Genomic DNA, 20,127 nt, shown 5'->3' with positions numbered 1-20,127 from the left:
ATGTTTTAGATGTGAGGTTAATACTTTCTACTTAGCTTGACTTTGGGCTTGATTAAAGCTCCTTTATAAATATCAAACATAGGAATCATAAATTCAAAGTTAGATTGAGTCTAAGAATTGTAAAAATTAATGAAAGTACCAAGAAATATCTTTCCTTGACTTTGGCATATAAATTATAAAGCCTGAAAACAGGCGTTTGTTTGTTTCTTTGTTTCAAAGGGAAATTTTTACTCATCTCTTTGCTTTGGAGTTTGTGACTGTCCTCCATCTTTCTCAATCCTGATTTATACTTTTTTTTTTTTTATTTTTCAAGACAGGGTTTCTCTATGTAGCTTTGGAACCTGTCCTAGAATTAGCTCTTACAGATCAGCCTGGCCTTGATCTCACAGAGATCCATTTGCTTCTGCCTCCTAAGTGCTGGGATTAAAGGTGTGTGTCACCACAGCCCAGCTCTGATATCTGATATTTCAATCGCTTGTTGTTGTAGTTTTTGCCTTCATTTTTTTTTTATTTTTTAGTTCTGGTATTCACTTCCACTATAATTCATTTTTCAAAGCATGAATATTCAAGGACTAACACTACTACTTCCAATTTTTGATACATAAATTAAAATTGATAAAATATTTTTGATTGTGAGCCTAGCCTTAGCTCTCTAGCCCAAAAACTGATAAAATATAAAGTAGCAAAATCTTAGTACATGTCGTCATTTGGTACAATAAGACTTTATTATGACATAGTAGGTGGAACTCAAAGCTGCTGAAACCATGAGCAGTTAATGAGAAGATAAGGCAGCACAGTAAAATTAGCAAGGTAGGTGTTCTTAGATTCTGGCTTCCAGTTTCTAGCTCTTCTGTGATACCCCTGGGGAGCAGATGCCCATTGTTAGTTAAGAACTAATGAAAAAATAAATACTTCTCTACTCCCATATCCACCTTTCCTTTATCCCAACCATCCCATTCCCCCAAGCTCTCCCCATCCTCTTCTTCTCACTTTTCTCTCCCCATCTCCCCTTTCCCTCATCCCACTCCACCCCCCAGTTCCCAAATTTTGCCCAGCAATCTGTCTACTTCCAATATCCAGGAAGATAACTATATGGTTTTCTTTGGGTTCACCTTCTTATTTAGTTTCTCTAGGATCACGAATTATAGGCTCAATATGCTTTATTTATGGCTAGAAACCAACTATGAGTGAGTACATCCCTCTCATGTTCATCTTTTTGGGTCTGGGTTACCTTCCCACAGGGCAGGGAACCCTGACTGCTCTTCGGGCTGGAGAGGGAGGGGGAGGGGAGAGAGGGGTGGGGAGGGTAGGGGTTTGGGAAAAGGGAGGCGGGAAGGAGGCAGAAATTTTTAATAAAAAAAAATATACCGTGTATGTTCCAAAGCTCAAAAAAAAAAAAAAAGAACTAATGGGGAAATTACAATTAATTGTGCCATCTCTGGGGTTCCAGCAAAGGAAGGCACCTGTGAATCTTAGGTGATACCATTGTGCTGGCTGTTTTTCTTTCAACTTAAGATATACTACAGTTATCTAAAGGGACGGAACCTCAACTGAGAAATGCCTCCATGAAAGAAGGCTGAGCAAGCCACAAAGAACCATTCAGTAAGCAGCACTTGCCATGGCCTGCTTCACCTTCTGCCTCCCAGTTCCTGCCTTGCTTGAAGTCCTGTCCTGACTTTCTTCAATGACAGACTACAGTGTATAAGCCAAACAAGCCCGTTCCTCCCCAGTTTGCTTCTAGTCGGGGTGTTTTGTCACAGCAATGGAAATGCCAACAAGGTGGTAAAAACAAAACCCAAAAGCAACAACAACAAAAAAATCAGCTTCCTGAAAGAATAGCTCCCTGTATCCCTATGCAATCACCTTTCTAGTAAGTTACAACGTGAGTATAAATAAGTACAAATCATATCACATCCACATACAAGGCTTCTTGGTCACCAGAAGATAGCTGTGTCTTTAAATTCATGTTAGAGGAACATTATATGTTCGAGTATGACGGTTTGACCAGCAATTTTTCCCACACTGAAAGTACAGTCTTAACCTTGAATTCGTGTGTGAAAAATGAAAAAAAGACAAAGGGAGAGAGGTAGGTACATGGGTACATGTTTTTGGTATCTTCCATTTCATAAGTTCAAGATTTGTCTGAGAATCTGGGGTTAAGAAGTAACAGGCCAGGCAAACCACATCAAAGTAGCCAACTAACTCACTGATCCATGACGCAGCGCATGAGTTTAAATTTGTATTTAAGTTACATTGTTTAATACCCCAAAACCTCTTTAAATATCATTTAAATAACCTTTAAATTTATGGTTCATATTTCTGATGATTAATATTGCATGAGTAAATATTCATTTTATCTGAAATGCTGAAACTTCACGCACAAAAGAATCTGATAATATTAATTCCAAATATCATCAAACCGTACTGCCAAAGACTGTAAAAGTATTGCTACTGCATCTCAGAAACCTGCTATTTTATAAATAATAACCATGTGGAGGGAATATTCCCATTTTATAGAGCTACCACGTGCGATTCTACTAGCTGTGCATGTGCAGAGCTCTAGGTAGCAGAGGAGGTGCCTACTCCAAGGGCAACTTCAAAGCCAAGACAAACATGGAAGGGAAAGTGCCTCCTTGTAGTCTTTCAGCTCATGGGCGATACTTCATTGATAATTTATCCAAAGACAAACGCAAGTTCTTGGAAACAGGTAGCCTCTGTGTGAAGATACACAGAGCCTTTCCAACAGCATTTGAAGGTAGAAGAAGCAGAGGAAGAACAAAGATCAGCACATTCAGATGCTGTCTTGGCAACCTGATCCTAAACAAAATACTGAGAAGAAAAAAAAAAGCAGTTGCTTACCACACACTATCCTATGTTATCAAAGTTTCAGTGTTCGCATACATAAAAGACCTACAATCCGGCTGTGCATGTAGGCACAGTGGTAGAGCATTTACCTAGTGAATACAGCAACCAGCACTTCTAAATAGACAGTAACTTCTCAAATTGTGGGATAATGCCCACAAATAACTCTCAACTTAACGACCATTCCTCTTCTGAATAGATATACAAATGTGTCAGTATCAGTCCTTTTGCAGTGACAGAAACTCGGAAGTTCGGCGTGGCTCATGAACATCCTCCTGACTCAGAGTGCGGTATGATCTGCTCTTTTGAGGGGAACTGTTTCTGAGATACCACATGGCCATGTGAGGACTTCTAAGTCTCAGTAAATCATGGTGATAATGGAAAGAAAAAGAGAAGATAATAAAGAAAAGAAAAAGTCCATATGGGAGCACAAACCATGATAAATATTTTCTTAAATAGTAAAGGAGAATTCAAAAGAAAAAAAATCCCAGATTTTTAGCTTTTGGGGAATTAGAGAATACTGAACAATGTTCACACAAACACCAAACTTTCTACACCTCTCTTTCCACTGTCGTTTTCCAGAAGAGTCAGCCAATTAGAAAGAATGCTGGCAAGTGCGATGATTTAGAAATCATTTTAAATTATATATTCCTCTTGAATTTATGATATTTAAACTGTTAACAGCAAGATAAACATGTTCTTTGCCTCCTGTTACATATTCCCTTTTATCTTTTCCCCAGCCCAGTGTTCTTGGCGTGGTTCTATTGGAGTACACTCTTTCCTGGAGACCAGAGTGCTGCTCAGCCTTTTCTAAATCAGCCCCAACAAACCGCAGCAGAAATGAAGGGGTTTCTTTGTCTTTCTCATGCAACATCCTTTTGCACCTAAAAAGGACCCTCTTTTGGTGTTTTCTTTTTCAATTTAGATCTCTGTGTATCTTTTTCTCTCGAGCGGTTTGGTTTCCTTCCCTACATTACTTTCTATGCTTCTGTTCTTCTATGAGTCACACCGTGTGAAACATGGTACTGTGGCTTTAAAAAGTTCATTGGAAGTATGGCAAACTCAGCCAAAGATTTCAACCACAGAGCCGCCTCAGCTGAAGTGTGACCGTACACACCTGTCAGCACTACCTGAGGTTTCATTGCTCACTGGGGATCAATGACAGCTCTCCTTTTTCTGGTCCAGCAGCTCAGAACTTCACCTTGTCTCACTACGTACTACCAAGGGAAAGATGTCAAATGTTTTGCAGGCAGGCCTGCCAGAAGGAAATATGAGTAACATGATGCTAATAAAGAAAAACTCACAGGGTCAAAACTTGAGATCCAGAAAAAATGTGGGAAATTCTCCCTATGTGGGGAAAGAGTAAAACGTCGAAGGAAGAGAGGAGACAAAGGGAAGGAAGAGGAAGTTAGAGAAGAAACTAGAAGGCGCTTGATTTTGGAATATGCAATAGAAACTAAAGCCGCTTTGCATTCTGGGACATGCCATCACAACTAAAGTTGCTTTGCATTCTGGGACATGCCATCATAACTAAAGTTGCTATGCATACAAATCTGATGGCACTCCATGCTTCCTGTATAGTCCAGTCACTCCATGTGAGTTACCTTTTCTGTCTCAATGAGCTTGTAAATAAAATCATGTAAAGAGAATAGCTATGTCTCTAAAATTATTGAATAAAACACACAGATAATTTTATCTTTTTTTTATAAGGGCTACATCCAAAGAATTAGCAACAACACCAAAAGTCATCAGGTTTTCGAGTTAACAAAAGTTCCTCTACAGATGTGCTCTCATTGGCTCCCACAACAATCCAGCATGATTCACAAGGGAGCGTCTTCAAGATAATGCCTAAGAAGTGTAGAGACAGGAACCTGGGGTATACCTGGGCATGTTAGTTTAAGCTGCCTATGATGCCCAGTGCCTTTTACTATAATGGATTACGGGGCAGTTTCATTAATAAAAGCAGACAGGAGTAATGTGCATTTGTTTCACACTAGTATCTCAAATCTTTTTAAAAGTCAGATCCAAGTAACTAGGAGAGATGAAGCCAATGTGCAGAGTTCTGTTTTCCCTTCACGCAGTTAACATGTCTGGTATTATACACAACAATTCTGGAGTCGAACTGCATGAGAGAACACGTAACCAAATAGCTTACGAAGAGTTACAGGATTATTTGCAAAGAGATTGAAGTCTTGGAACTTGATGAAAATACAGCTCGATGGTATTCTAATCCTTCCTCTCCTCACTCTGCTTTTGATGAAAATTATAATTAAATGTAAACATCACAGCTTAATTGGTTTTTCTAAAGGAAACATCTTAATTCTGGTCCCATGTAATTAATCGCAAGCAAATATCATTTCCACTCAACTATTCTTTATTTATTTTGACAGTACTAGAGGCTGAATCCAGGGTCTATACACATGTCAGTCAAATGCTCTACTACAACGGGACATTCCCAGCCCTGTTTCCACTTAGAACTGCAGTCTCACCAAGTAGTCCTGGGTGCCATGAACTCACTCTGCAGCCCAAGCAGAGCTTAAAGCTGTAATCCTTCTAACTCCTTCTCTGAACAGTTGGGGTCATCGACCTGGACCATCAGGCTAGACTGCTTTAACTCTGGGAAGTCCTTTCATGGTTTGGACTACTTTGGCTAACATTATTGGAGACACATAAAGCCACATTGAACGGTGCTTGGCAACAGTATTTCAGCTGCTGTGAAATTTGAAAGTAATCTAAAAGATAAAAATTTCCCTCTTTTGTCTTTGCAGACCTCTGAAAAGTGAAAACATTCAGAGAAACACATAGGAAACAAAGACAAAGGTGCTGTGCCTTTGAACTCTGCTTGTCAGCAAAGAGACAGCAGAGAGATACATCCAAAACTCAGGCCAATGCTTACACTTCCAGGAACGATGACGACATGAAACACACAGGGAATGGCTACCTCTATGGCTAGCGTCGTACAAACCTCAATCACTGAAGGGATTTAGCCCCCCAAATTAGGAAGTCACTTACATTGCCTCTGACCTCCCATCATGAGAAGTGCAGGTGTTTCTTCTTGAGCTTCAAGGGCTCGGGCGGCCCAGGCATTGCCCCAACACTGCTTAGAGCAGTGGTCGGCCTGGAAGTAAACAAGCAGAGGAGTATCCCAGCGTGAGTGTGTTAAACAAGGCCTTCCAGAGGCACTAACTCTGTATCCATGTTTGGCCACATGCCATCTGAGACCATACCATCATCCCACCATAGCCAGAGAGGTTAAGGGTGCCTAGAATAAACCACAGTGTTCCAAAGGATGAGTCGTAACTGGGTTATAAACCCATTCTTCATGCTGCCATCCAATTAGTTCACCCTATGGCCATGTTATATATCTCTGCATTAAACACGCTACTGGATTCTATAATAAGTCAGTAGTCGTTTATGCACCACAGCCTATAAATAACATTGAAATTAAAATCGCATCATGATGTAGGTATTTTTAAAGCTTCCAATTAGAATATATTGGTTTTTGTTTATTCTATTGTGTCTTCAAATATATAATATATGCTGAGAGCTAAACCAGTATAATGGAAATATGGGGTTCTATTATGAAGCAGAATAGAATAGAATTAATACATACTGCTTACAGCTCAGAAAAACCAATTAGAAGTACAGGTGTGCTTCTCCTCAGCTCTAGCTATGACTATCTGAATCGTTTAGTTCTAGGATGCTAGAGATACACACATTTAATACTTATTCATCAGTGGTCCAGGAAATGTGAATTCTTACTCATTCTCGGTCAGTCTTAGACTAGTGTGTGTATGTGTGTGTATGTGTGTGTGTGTGTGCTTTGCCTGTGTGCCATGTGTATGACGGGTGCCCAAGGAGGCCAAAATAGAGCATTGGATCCCCAAAACCTAGAGGTATATCTGGTTACTGGTTATGAGCCACCATGTGGATCCTGGGAACTGAACTGGTGTCCTCTTCAGGAGCAACAGGTACTCCGAACCTCTGAGCCTCCTCTCCAGCCCCAGGGAATGGAAAGCCTTGATACCTCTGAGGCTTATCCAGAAAAACAAGGTTTGATTCCACATTATAAGCTAACCCCAGTAATTTGGGGAAGCCATTCATACTCAAAACACAAACTGGAGAAAACAAAGCAAAACCTCTAAGTTTAGAGGTTTAACCCTATGACTTCACAAAAGTCTACGATGATGCTATTTCCTCCTTAAATTGCTTCGCCGGGTATGTGGTTCTTGAACATGCTGGACTCATCCACTGTTCAGGGCTTAATTTCCTCCAACAATTTTGTTCAGCAAGAATTAAATTCTACCTGCTTGAAAAGCCCTAACAAGCTAGGACTCAAAAAGACTACCTTTCCCATTGTTCTAGCCAAAGCCGCATCCCATTCATCTGAAACTTCACTCCAACTTCAGCCATGCAGCTGCTTAAATGTCGCTGCAGGAACTTCCTACCTTCCAGGACCCTCACCTAAAAGGCACAACCATTGGTCTCTTCTCCATCCCCCTCTTTTAGAAGGGAGATGCTTTGGAGATGCTTCAATGCCCTATTGATTTTCTATAAAACCTAAATAAAATTGTCCTTGAGCAGCAAAGTACAGTAGTAAAGGAGAAATCATTTTAGGCAGTCCTCTGCCAAGCCATGCTAATCAGACCTCAAAACAACCACTGGTTAATCTCTCTCTCCTTGCAAAAAGCACAGTGTAAGAGTTTGGACTATGATCTTGGATCTTTTTTAGAGGCATTTTCTGCATTTCTCTTCTATGAAATCAATAGATTAACAGAGACAAGCCAATGCATTTATGTATGCGCAAATAGAAAACAAGGAGAAGTCACCCTTTCAATTCCACAGAGCATCTGAAATCACAATAGGTTCTAGTGCACTGAAATTTAGGAAGGAAACACACAACAAAACAAACAAACAAATTCAAAAAAAGTTTTAATGTTACCAGAGGGAAAAGTAAGCAAAAAAAAAAAAAAAAGTGATGGAAATATCCTCACGAAAAGAGAAGTGCCAATAATCGTGTGGCCTTCTGTTTTTCTTTAATAATATTCTCATTTTTTGTTTTGACACTAGGTCTACTATTTAGCCTTGTCTGGCTTGGCGCTTGCTGTATAGACAAGGCTGGCCTTGAGCTTATCAAAACCTCCGTGCTTCAGTCCCAAAGGGGCTAGAATTAAAGGCTCGTGCCACCATGTGCAGTCTAGCCTCAGATGCTTTGACATTTGTGTGATGACAGCTTGGATGAAGGCTCAGATATGAATGTGACTGCAAGCAGCAGAACTATCGATTTTGAAGCTAAAATGTGGGTACCACTCCTCGCTCTGCAGACGACTTTAATTCTACTCCTCCTGAACCTCCCTTTAACTATCAAAAAAAAAAACCACTGAAACCTATATTGAGTTTTCTTCAACTTATTGTAAAATAGAAGCTATTTTGCACAGTCATATGTGAACATGCCACATACAAATAAGTAAAATAAAGTAAATTATAAAACTGAGAACCACACAACCGCACAGAGGCTGCTATGCTCAGATTGTGGCACGTTTGGGTGAAGAGGGGTCTGATCTATTGTGAATCCCTCTCTGTAGTTGGACAGATCTGATCTATTGTGAATCCCCCTCTGTATTTGGAGGGGTCTGATCTATTGTGAATACCTTTCTATACCTAGAGAGATCTGATCTATTATGAACCCTCTCCTGTACTTGGAGGGGTCCGATCTATTGTAAATACCCCTCTGTACTGGAGAAGTCTGATCTATTGTGACTCCCTCTTTGTATTTGGAAGAGTCCATTCTATTGTGAATCCCCCTCTGTACTTGGAGGGGTCCGATCTATTGTGAACCCCTCTCTGTATTTGGAGTGGTCTGATCTATTGTGACTCCCCTTCTATACTTGGAGGGGTCCAATCTATTGTGAATCCCACTCAGTACTTGGAAGAGTCTAATCTATTGAGAATTCCCCTCTGTACTTGGAAGAGTCCAATCTATTGTGAATTCCCCTCTGTACTTACTTAGTTATTTTAGTCACATTATTGATCACCAATATTACCGAAAACAGAGATTGTACAACAGGAATGTCCCAAGCTAAAGCCGGATAATCTAGGAGTAGCAGACTTGGTTACTCAGTTCTGGCACAGTTTGAACCAAGAGTCTACTCATTGCTCAGGCTTGTGGAGAGGTAATTCTAAGAGAGTTGCTGCACAACTTGTCAGAAGAAACATTGATGTCCTTTGTTCTGTATTGCCTTCTCATGGAGTTGTTCATAGAGAACAGGCCAGCCAGAGATGCCAAAGGACAGATTCACAGGGGGCCAGTACTTGCTCTCTCTCTCTCTCTCTCTCTCTCTCTCTCTCTCTCTCTCTCCCTCTCTGCATTTTTCTTGTCTCTGTCTGTCCCTTTGTCTCTCTCTGGCTCAAATCTTAGCTGTGTTTGCATACAACCTATTTTAAGAATTTCCCAAACTCAGTGCCCTTCATGGTCATGCAAACTCAGTGCCCTTCATGGCCATACAAACTCAGTGCCTTCATCAGCATAGAAAGTTCTCTTCATTCTTGGGATCTGCCCAACCAACTCTGTGCCACCCCCAAGGATTCACAGGGCAAGAGCAATTCCCACAGACTTGAAGTTCATGATCTTATGCCCTCGGCAGTGCCAGGCCTAATAAAGGTTTTGGTGTCTAAAAATATGAACAGCATTTCTGCCAGAACCTGTTGAATGGTAGCAGCTTGCTAGCCTACGGGTGAAGTCTCATGCCTCCCACAGCTCTGCACAGACACTGTCATTACCCACACTTGGTGTCCTGCTGCAAAGGCAGCATCACTGGGTTTCTCTGGCGTAACCCTCAACTGGCTCAATTATCATGTCCTCATGTAACTTTCCTGAAATCAGAGCACTCTATGGGTCTGGATGACAGCACCAAGGACATCCACAAATGTTCCTTGGTCCTTTTCATTCACATGTGTGCTATTTTATTAAGCTGTAGTCCTATTTTGCAGGTAGACACATATATTCTCCCTTTCCCAAGTATATATTGAATGTAAAACTATTTCAGAGAATGTATTCTCTTGGTTGTATATTATCTAAAAACACAGTAAAGCTATTTATGAAATATATTTATATAGGTGTGTTATTTAAAAAACATAAAAACCAAACATGAGTAACCTCAGGGCTTTTCCAAGTTTGTACAAGTTAAGTGTTGTGAGTAGAACCTTTGGTTTCCTGAAAAAGTAAGGAAAAAAGCAACTCTATACAACATTGCACACTTACCAACAGATTACAGACAGCATCATCTAATGGAGGTTGTGACTGTACATGGCAATTAGACATGTTTAAAGTCTGCATGTAATCTCTTACTCCTACAATAAACTATTAAATATGGTGGAGAATTGTGGAGATTTAACATGTTGACTCTCTTGCCATATGATAATTTACCCATTGATGCTATAAGTTAGGGATAAACTAAAATATAAATCCCGTATATAATAATTCAGTTTAACTAGCTACCCGAAGGCAGCTGTCATTTTTCCTGACAGTAAATTAAGGGTGAGATGCAGGGCAGACAGGCTCAGTAAAATGGGATAGAGCCTGGGAACACAATATTAAAATATTTTCAACTAGACCTTCATGCCTAAGCAAGATCTGCTTTGACCTGTGTGTTTCTTAGGTGAGAAAATTATATATCATTTTATATGCTTTTAAGAGTTCTCTGTAATTAAGCCAGTAGTTCTAAGGTAATCTACATGGACTGTCTCAAAGAGGAAAATAGCATTAAGAGGCATACAAGTAAATTCAGCTATCAAAAGGCCCTCTCCTACTGCCAACATAGGTAGGAACATGGAGACACTCACTGTTTCTCTAGCATCTAAATCATGTTTAGCATACGTAGACACTTACTAAATATTCACTGGGCCAGTTAACATAATTAGCTTTAATTTCATGGAAGATTTTCATCACAGCAAACACTGAACACTGTTTTTTAAACTGACTTGGATTTGTTATTCAAATAAGATACATATCTATCGGGAAATTTGGCTAAAATCTCTTAGTTCAGAAACAGTTTGGAATGGACATGTCATTGTTTCACACTGTGTGTGGTATAATGATGATTTGAATAGAAATTTCGCTTGAGGACTAAGAAGTAATTAAAGTAGTTCATTGATTAGAGAAGGAAAAATCAGGAACTCAGCCCAAAAGTTTTTTATTTATTATATGGTAAGATGAGGACCACTTGGGGACATACAATTCCAAATCTAATTATGATGTCCTTACACAACTTTAAGTATAAACAGAAACATTCTCTGGTATTTACACTGTATTCTTGTTATAATTCATTCTTGATACTAAAGTTTCTAAACAAGGTGCCATAATGAACTATTACACAATAATATAATAATATTTTGCTTATCTCTTCCTTCTCAACCTCCCAGACCACTGAACTAAGATCTATATAGGAGTTTATATCAGATAAAGCAACGATTCCTGAACTAGTTAGGCACAAAAGCTTACCTTTCTACAGTGATTTCCAGGACCAATCCAAATAGGAAGTCCTGCACTCTGTTCTATACATCAGAGCCTACCACTCTAAGAAGCTCCTCCAGGCAGATTTAAGACCATATTCATGGGTTACAGAGACAGGGTGGCTAACAAGAGAAGGAAGAAAGGTCAATCAAGTTTTGGAATGAGAAGTGTAAAGCAAGAAAGGATTGGACCAAAACTAGCAGGCCTCCCAGAGTGATAATTAGAAGAGAAACTGAAGTCAGAGTTTCTATCCAGCAATCTGAATAAGACGACACACTAGGACCAGGAAAATCCTCAGGAAACTCGATATTTGCACTCATAAATTGCTAAGCCAAGGAAAAGGTGCCTCTACCAGAAAGACCATTGTTTCGTTTTCTGTCTATGGAAAAAAAAATGTAGTGTTTAAGGACTCCCTTGACTTAAATGTCTCCGTAGAAAAAAGAAATACTCTCAAACAGGTCCATGTATTACAGTACATTTGAGCCTCAGGGCACTAAAGTTAAAGTAATACATTTAAACAGAAGAATACAAGGTTGGGTTTTCTTATGTCAAGCAGGGTTGGAGCACCAAGTTGAACTATTACTTCAAAAAGAAAGTCATGATGATCCAGAAAAGAGGGAACTTGACAGAGGACAAACAAACCCTGGTTTCTCTCTCTGAACAACCTAAAGTCTACCACCAAATGCCTTGTGTCAGAGAAGGTGTATACTGTATCAAAACACAAAAAGCATATGTATTCAGCAGTTAAGATTGGAGGTGGGGTCTAGACAGAGCTCAGTGGTTAAGCGTACATTCTGCCCTTGCTGATGAGACTAGCTTAATCCCTGCACCCATATTGTACAGCTCAAAATTGCCCGTAACTCCAGTTTCAGGGGGAATCTGACACTTCTAGCTATGTGGACACTGAATTCCTGTGCATTTACATGCATACACATAATTGAAAATAGTAAAATAAATCTTTAAGTATTTCGTGTTTCAGCAGATAGCAGCTATATAGTCATGGGGATGCTACTTAGACCTGACAAGTCCCAAGTCTTCATAGGTAAAACTGGACAATGGATAGTAAGTAGCAAGAACTATTTCAAGTAACTAATTATTTCAAATAATATAAAATATCTTATAACCTAGCTGCATTACAATGTAGCAGTAGGATTACCCAATTTCCTTGGACACATTACTATAAACATTTGCTTTTATATTGGAGATACAAAAAGGTCCCACGTTCTGGAATGTGTGGCTCCATTTAACATCACAGAATGTAAACACTATTTTGTTTTAGGGACTCTGGACAGTCTGCCAAATGCTATAAAAGAAGAAACTCAGATTTAGAGACCAAACAGATAGGAGCTGTATCTTTCTACTTGTGTCCAGAAAGTTCTTAAGTGAATTTTGACTTTAAGTGGTTCCCATTTTCAATTTTGTTATGAAATTAAAGGAAGCAATCCATCCTGACCATAAACAACCCAAGGACGCTGGAAGGCGGTCTGGTCTTCCTCTTGCTCTTAGCCTAACCTGGGCTAAGAATAACACCTGCACGTGTGTGTTGCCTCAGGCTTTTTTTTTAATATTTCTCAAATTTTGTGCTTTATTTACAGTTTTTTCTTTTTTTTGTTTTTTTTGTTGTTTTTTTTTATTTATTTATTAAGGATTTCTGCCTCCTCCCCGCCACCACCTCCCATTTCCCTCCCCCTCCCCCGATCAAGTCCCCCTCCCTCATCAGCTCGAAGAGCAATCAGGGTTCCCTGACCTGTGGGAAGCCCAAGGACCACCCACCTCCATCCAGGTCTAGTAAGGTGAGCATCCAAACTGCCTAGGCTCCCCCAAAGCCAGTACTGTACAGTAGGATCAAAAACCCACTGCCATTGTTCTTGAGTTCTCAGTATTCCTCATTGTCCGCTATGTTCAGCTAGTCCGGATTTATCCCATGCTTTTTCAGACCCAGGCCAGCTGGCCTTGGTGAGTTCCCGATAGAACATCCCCATTGTCTCAGTGTGTGGGTGCACTCCTCGTGGTCCTGAGTTCCTTGATCGTGCCCTCTCTCCTTCTTCTCCTGATTTGGACCTTGAGATTTCTGTCCGGTGCTCCAATGTGGGTCTCTGTCTTTGTCTCCTTTCATCACCTAATGAAGGTTAATATTCAGGAGGATGCCTATGTGTTTGTCTTTGGATTCACCTTCTTATTTAGCTTCTCTAGGAACATGAATTATAAGCTCAATGTCCTTTATTTATGGCTAGAAACCAAATATGAGTGAGTACATCCCATGTTCCTCTTTTCGGGTCTGGCTCAGGCTTTTTAATGAGCATGCAAATCCTTTCCTTGTGAAGCCCTGTGCTTACCAATGCTAACCTTGAGAAATTCCTTTCAAGCTCTGAGAAACCTAAGCAGACAGGACTGTGCCCCATCCTGTTTCTCAGCTAACGTTTACATCCTCTGATAGTTTCTATACTTACAGACCACACCAGCACCGTGCGCTACATGCTCCTCTCTAGTTTTCTCTGGTGTCAGTTGCTTCTCTATTTTATTCTCACCCCTAATTATTTTCACTCTTGAAATTTATTGCGACTTTTGTCAACATGGATCAGTGCATGTGGTATTGGGATAAAGACTGTGCTGTTGTTGTAAAATCACAAGGAAATGTTCCACTTTCTTTTGTCTCAGCTTCTTCAAGAAGAAGCAGGAGAAGAAGATGGTGGTAGTGGAGGTGGCTTTCTTTGTTATTATAAAAACCAAATAAACACTCTTCCACACAACAACTAAAAGTGTTTACCACTGTGGTACAAAGAAAAAAAATGGACTTTGCTTACATTTATCAATGTTTGTTATAGCATGAGGCTCAGGGAATGGGCTCAGGAAAAGGTTGTCTATATTTCATCATAACTCTCCAGCTTTTCTCACTCTAACTGGATCCATTTCGGCTTATTTTTCAACAATTGTAATAATATCGGGTTCCTTATTAATTCCTTCTCATCTTTAATATCCAAAGCATTGTCATATTTTGGAACAAAGACCCTGAACCACTTCTCTTCTTTACTGACAACCATCCTTCCACTGAAGAAACCCAAGGTCACCACTATGAGTACCTACATTCCAAGTGCAGATCTCAAGCCCAGATTCCCCTATGAACTTTAGATTCAAAGGCCCAATTATCTACCTAACATCACCATTACCATTTATGATGGCCCCCTTTAAAATCCTACGCTGGGACTCATTAATATGTTCAGGTGTTTCTACCTACAAACCATGTATGTAGGATATGAGGAGTTCCTCTAGCTCTGTTATTGATGTCCTAATCTGCACTATGCTCATGTGTGTTCTACACACAGAGAGTCTTAGTTTATCTCTGCTTGTCCTTGCCCCTGCCCCACCTCACATATATTCATTGACACATATAAGGCTTCAGAATCTAGCCTCTCCTCAGTCATATCTAATTTCCAACTTTCTTTACCTGGTATCATTGCACGTGACATTAATGGGTGTGTCTTCTCTCTCCAATAATAGATGCTACAATATGAAAAGTAGGTGGTTCAAAATTGGAGACTTCACATATCAAAGCCATTCAGTTTCTTTAAAATTAAGATTATTTTTTAAGCAAAAATAATGTTTATCATGAAAGGTTGAAATTTATTCTTGATACATAAACGTCCTTTGGTAAATATAAATTACTAGAGAAATACTTGGTATTCATTATGGTCCAATCATTTTTAACTACTCAAAGCCAGCTCATATCTATTTATGATGCATTTACAAAGAACACAACACACACACACACACACATGCACAAGTACATGCACACACACACACACATTTACACATATATACATTCAAAACTGAAATTATCTCAAAGCATAATCATGTCATCAGAATTTTTGAGGGTTTTTTTTCATATGTTTTAGCTGCAAGAAATTGCTAAAACTGATGTATTCTGGTTTCTGAAGAAAACACAGAACAACTATAAGTCAAACTCACAACTATGAAACTGAAGTTTTGGAAGTGATGTCGGTTCTTTGATGAACCATTCCATAAACACGACGACATCAGGGAAAAGGAGAATTAGAGAAGCTCACAAAACTCTCAGTCACTTCCTGTGACTTTTTACTAAAACATGGATCTGAGTGGGAATTACAAATATCTGTGTACATAATAATGTATGTACCTGCATAAAAATAAACACACACACACACACACACACACACACGTGTGTGTGTGGAACAAGCATTCACATATCAAAACCTATTAAAAAAATCTTTTTAGTTCTTAACAGTTCATGTGCACATCTTACTTTTACAATTATAATCTAATTATTTATTCAAATGAATAATCCCATGCTAAAATTTTTTTATCATAAAATAGCTAATATTTCCACACAGTCTTTACTGTTATTCTCTTAAGGATTTTAAGGATTTATGATGGTGGCATAATGACACATGGCTTTAATCCCAGCTGTAGGGAGGCAGAGGCAGGCCGATCTCTGTGAGCTTGAGTCCAGCCTGGTCTACAACACAAGTTCTAAGACAGCTAGAGATGTTACACAGAGAAACCCTGGCTTGGAAAAAAAAGTTGTTGAAAAATTTTGCAATGATTTATACTCAGTTCTCCAAGTAAAACAATACAGTTCCATGATTTCTTTTTTTTTTAAGTTACAAAACATGCAGACCATTCTAATTCCTCTTTCTATTTCTATTTCTTTATTCATCATTAAATAACATAAAATATTCCTAAATATAAACTACTCTGTATAATGCTGTTTGTATATGTTTTCATGCCAAAATAGACGGGAAAAGTCCACGAGGCCTCATACCTACACACACACACACACAAAAAAAAAAAAACCCACAGGCAATCAAAGAATTCTAAGAGTAAAGAGGAACAGTCTTGCCCAAGAAAGAGCCCACCAATCAGTTGTCCAATTCAAAATAACTAACTTCTAAAATACCTTACCTATGCTCTTTCCTGGAAATGCAACATAATTAAGTCAACTATTTCCCTCATGTGGAACAGTGCCAATGCTTCCAGGTTTGTCTTTTCAAACAAGACTTTGATACTGATTGGCCATCAGATGAATGAATACACATTCTAATATTCAGGTTTTGTTCTCGAAAGCCACTGGGCAGTCTGGATTCTTTAGCTAGGATTTCTATTTTTTAATTTGCTTAAATTTAGCTTATGGAATAGTAAGTTTCCACGTGTCTTCTTCTTACATATTTAGTTATACTTAACTCCTTCCTCATTTAAACTTCAGCACCCTAGTACTCCCTTACTGTATAGTCATTTCACTTGAATTCTATTGTTGCTATTGTTTATTAGTGGTTCTTTCATATTTCCTAGGTAGGAAAATTCCTAGAGGAGAAAATTATAAGAGAAAAAAGTTTAATGAATGCCAGACCAATGGCCACATGAAGATTGGCCCCATGTTTCACACAGGCAAAAAAAAAAAAACAAAAAAAAAAAGAGGAGATGCAAGAATTTGAGGACAAGAGCATCATTGGGGCACACTGAGCAAAGCAAGCTAGTTTCCTTCAGGGTTCCTTTCCCAACATCTTGCTTTCTATGGACATTGATAGATTTGATCTTTCATGTTCAGGACCCATGCTCACCCAGTAAAGAACATTTGTGCTTCCAAAGAAAAGAGAGAGAACAGTCTCAACTCAAAGAAACCACAATGGCATAATTCACGGGGAGCTATAATTAATGCCTGAAGAGCCGAGTGTGGGTCAGTGGGTAACCCTCCTAATCAACCCCTATTCATGTACACAAGTCACCACTACTAACTCCACCTATTTGCATAATTGGCTTCAAATAGGTTGACTATGATAATTGGCATTATATTAAGACATCAGAATAGCATTATTCTATGAGGAGTTGAGGACTATAATCCCTTAACCGAACCTTCGCATCTACATTTCCACAAATTAAAAGAATGAAATTTTGTTTGAGGCAATGTAAGTGTAAGACCATGTTGAAAACTGTGACCGAATATACCACTTAGTTAAGGCTGAAGTAGCATTACCAACAAGCATGAAGGCACATGTAATCCCAGCACTTTGAAGAGGCTAAGGCAAAATATCACAAGTCCCAAAAGTGAGCCTACATTATAGAATAAAATTCTGTCAAAAAGTAAAGTTAACGTAGTAGTTATCAACAGATCAGACTGGTATGTGGTGAGACATCTCAGTAGTTGAACAACTTGCTGCTCAAGTAGAGCTCAGAAGTTTGGATCTCTAGAACCCATGTCAGTGATTAAGGGCCATAGCAGTCCTCCAGCAACTGAAGCTTCAGCAGGCAGAGACAGAAGATCCATGGATCAAGCTGGCTAACTATTATCTATGTCAACAAGTTCTGTGTTTGATTGAGCGGCCATACCTCAAAGAATAAGGTAAAAGGGCAATAAAGGATGTTTCCTGACATAAAGCCCAGCCTTTAGCCTTGACACACACATACACCATCATGTACACACACACATATTGACCTTCCCAAACAATTAACAATGTTAGATACACTAATTTTTAAACTCTCAGATTGATCAATCTATGAGTTTTAAAAACAGGTACGTGAGATATTATACATATAATCTAACCATAGTTATAAGATATGGCTGCTAGGAGAACTGGAAACAAAAGAATAAAGTCAGTTTTAAACTAAAGATCTTGGTACTGCATGGTTCACACAATTACTGAGTTCTATTGTCCTCTGAGACTCAAAGGGAAAAAAAAACAGAATAAGGCACACTACTGCTGGAAAGGCTGAGAGAATGAACTCTAACAAATTAGAAATTAAAATGTATAATGAAGAATGAAAGTTAAATTCCCACCATCATGTGGTACCTGTACAAAGTGTGATTTTACTGGTAGCTTTAAACTAAGTATAGGGAGTGAAAGCAAATGTCGCTTGAGATCACAAGCAAAACCTGCTCCAAACTAGAAGATGTGTACAGAAATGATGATGCCACAGTAGCTTGGGATATGGCTTTATTGTAAAGTGGTTCTCGATATTAGTGTGCTCAAATCCAACAGAAGCAACAAGGAGCTTCCAAACGCAGTAAAAATGACAAATATAAAATTCAAATTCCCTCAGTATCTGAATGCATCAAAATTAAAGAGAGATGAGAAAGAGAGAAAGGAAGAGAGAGAAGAGGAGGAAAAGGAGAGGATACTCAGGCGTGATTCATCCCAGGACTGTAGAATACTGATAAACTGTAATTAATAAGCAAAATTACGTGAAGTTTAAAAATCCAAATTTAAAACTTGCAGTATTCTTTAATCTGATAGATAGTATCTGTAGTTTAAAAGACACAATATGTGATATCTGATAAATAATTGATAGCTGCTCTTTAAAATTGAGAACAGGGAGAGCAAGAATCACTTTCATACAATTCTAGGAAAGAACCAGCCCAGCAAGAAAAGTTAATAAACTCAAAGACTGGGAAATATAAATGAAGAAGAAGACAATACGCTTATCTACAACAACCTGGTTTCATATGTGGGAGGTATAGGGAAAATCATCAAATTAATGAGAGGAGCTACGTACATACCTCGAACTCTAGTACTTGAGGAGTGGAAGCAGCAGAATCTAAATTCAAAACCTTTCTCAGATACATGGGAAGAACAGGGCCAGCCTGGGTTAATGGAGACTGTCTCAAAATACAAAACAAACAAATAACAACAGCAAAAAAATTTAATGTAGCTAATAATAGATTGTTAGAGATTTGATAGATGAATAAAGTAGCAAAGAATAAAATACAGTTTAGGTTAGAGTGATAGAGGTGGATCAGTGGTTAAAAGAAGTTGCTGCTCTTTAAGAAGAACCAAGTTTAGCTTCCAGTACCCACACTGGGCAGCTCACAACTATCTGCAGCTCCAACTCTGGGCAATTCAAGCCCTTTTCCTACACTCTGTATGTACCTGCACTCACATGTACACAAACCCCTGCATGGGCACAAGTATACACATAGTTAAAAACAAAATAAATCTGAAATTAAGCCAATGTATTTCTCTATAGTATTAATAAATAGTTTAAAATAGAAAAAAACATATAAGATAGAAAAGATGTTAATTAATTCATTAAAACTTACCAGTGTAATAGTTAAGCAACTTTTTAAAAAATGTGAGGATGGTATATAAGCAAAGGGGTAAAGATTATGATGGGGAAAACTCACAGAAACAGCTGACCCAAGCTACTGGCAGCTCACTGACTCTGGACTGATAGCCAGATAACCTTCATGAGACCACTAGGCCCTCTGAATGTGGGTGATAGTTCTGTGGCTTGGATAGTCTGTAACGCCACTGTCAACAGGATCAGAATTTATCCCTAGTGCATGAATTGGCTTTTTGGAGCCCATTCTCTCTGGAGGGATACCTTGCTCAGTCTAGGTACAGGGTGGAGGGGCTTGGGCCTACCTCACGTTGATATGCTGGACTTTGTTGAGTCCCCACTGGAGGCATTATCCTTTCTGAGGAGTGGTGGGGGGGGGATGGCTAGGGGAATAGTGGAGGAGCAGAGGTGGAGGAGGGGAAGGAGGGTGAACTGTAGCTGGTATGTAAAATGAAAAGAAAACCTTTTAAATAATTTTTTAAATGTGTGTATAGATAATATGAATGTTCATGTGTTGGCTAACACATGTAAAGGTATGTGTGTGTGTGTGTGTGTGTGTGTATGTATATGTGTGTGTATACGCATACACCCACCTATGTGTGGAGTCCAGTGATCAACTTCAGATGTCTTCCTCAGTTTCTGGCAGACTTCTTTTTATAAATTGG

The 20,127-nt window shown here is 39.0% G+C and overlaps 1 protein-coding gene across 2 annotated transcripts in view; it reads right to left on the bottom strand.

Moving 5' to 3' along the window:
* The window catches only part of Tll1 (tolloid like 1), a 174,474-nt gene that overhangs the window by 138,048 nt on the left and 16,299 nt on the right, over positions 1 to 20,127 (bottom strand). The window contains exon 2 of one of the 2 annotated variants that reach the window (XM_041674620.1): positions 5,875 to 5,980. The exons of the other annotated variant lie outside the window; for it this stretch is intronic. Within the exon in view, the coding sequence (XP_041530554.1) occupies positions 5,875 to 5,896 (22 nt within the window). The 5' untranslated portion in view covers positions 5,897 to 5,980. The remainder of the gene's footprint in view (positions 1 to 5,874; positions 5,981 to 20,127) is intronic. 2 annotated transcript variants of the gene reach the window in all.

Source organism: Microtus oregoni, unplaced genomic scaffold (assembly GCF_018167655.1).
Source record: "Microtus oregoni isolate MIOR12 unplaced genomic scaffold, Mior012 000025F_ref0000491, whole genome shotgun sequence".
Classification (NCBI taxonomy): Eukaryota; Metazoa; Chordata; class Mammalia; order Rodentia; family Cricetidae; genus Microtus; species Microtus oregoni.
This window is presented reverse-complemented; position numbering and strand designations above follow the sequence as displayed.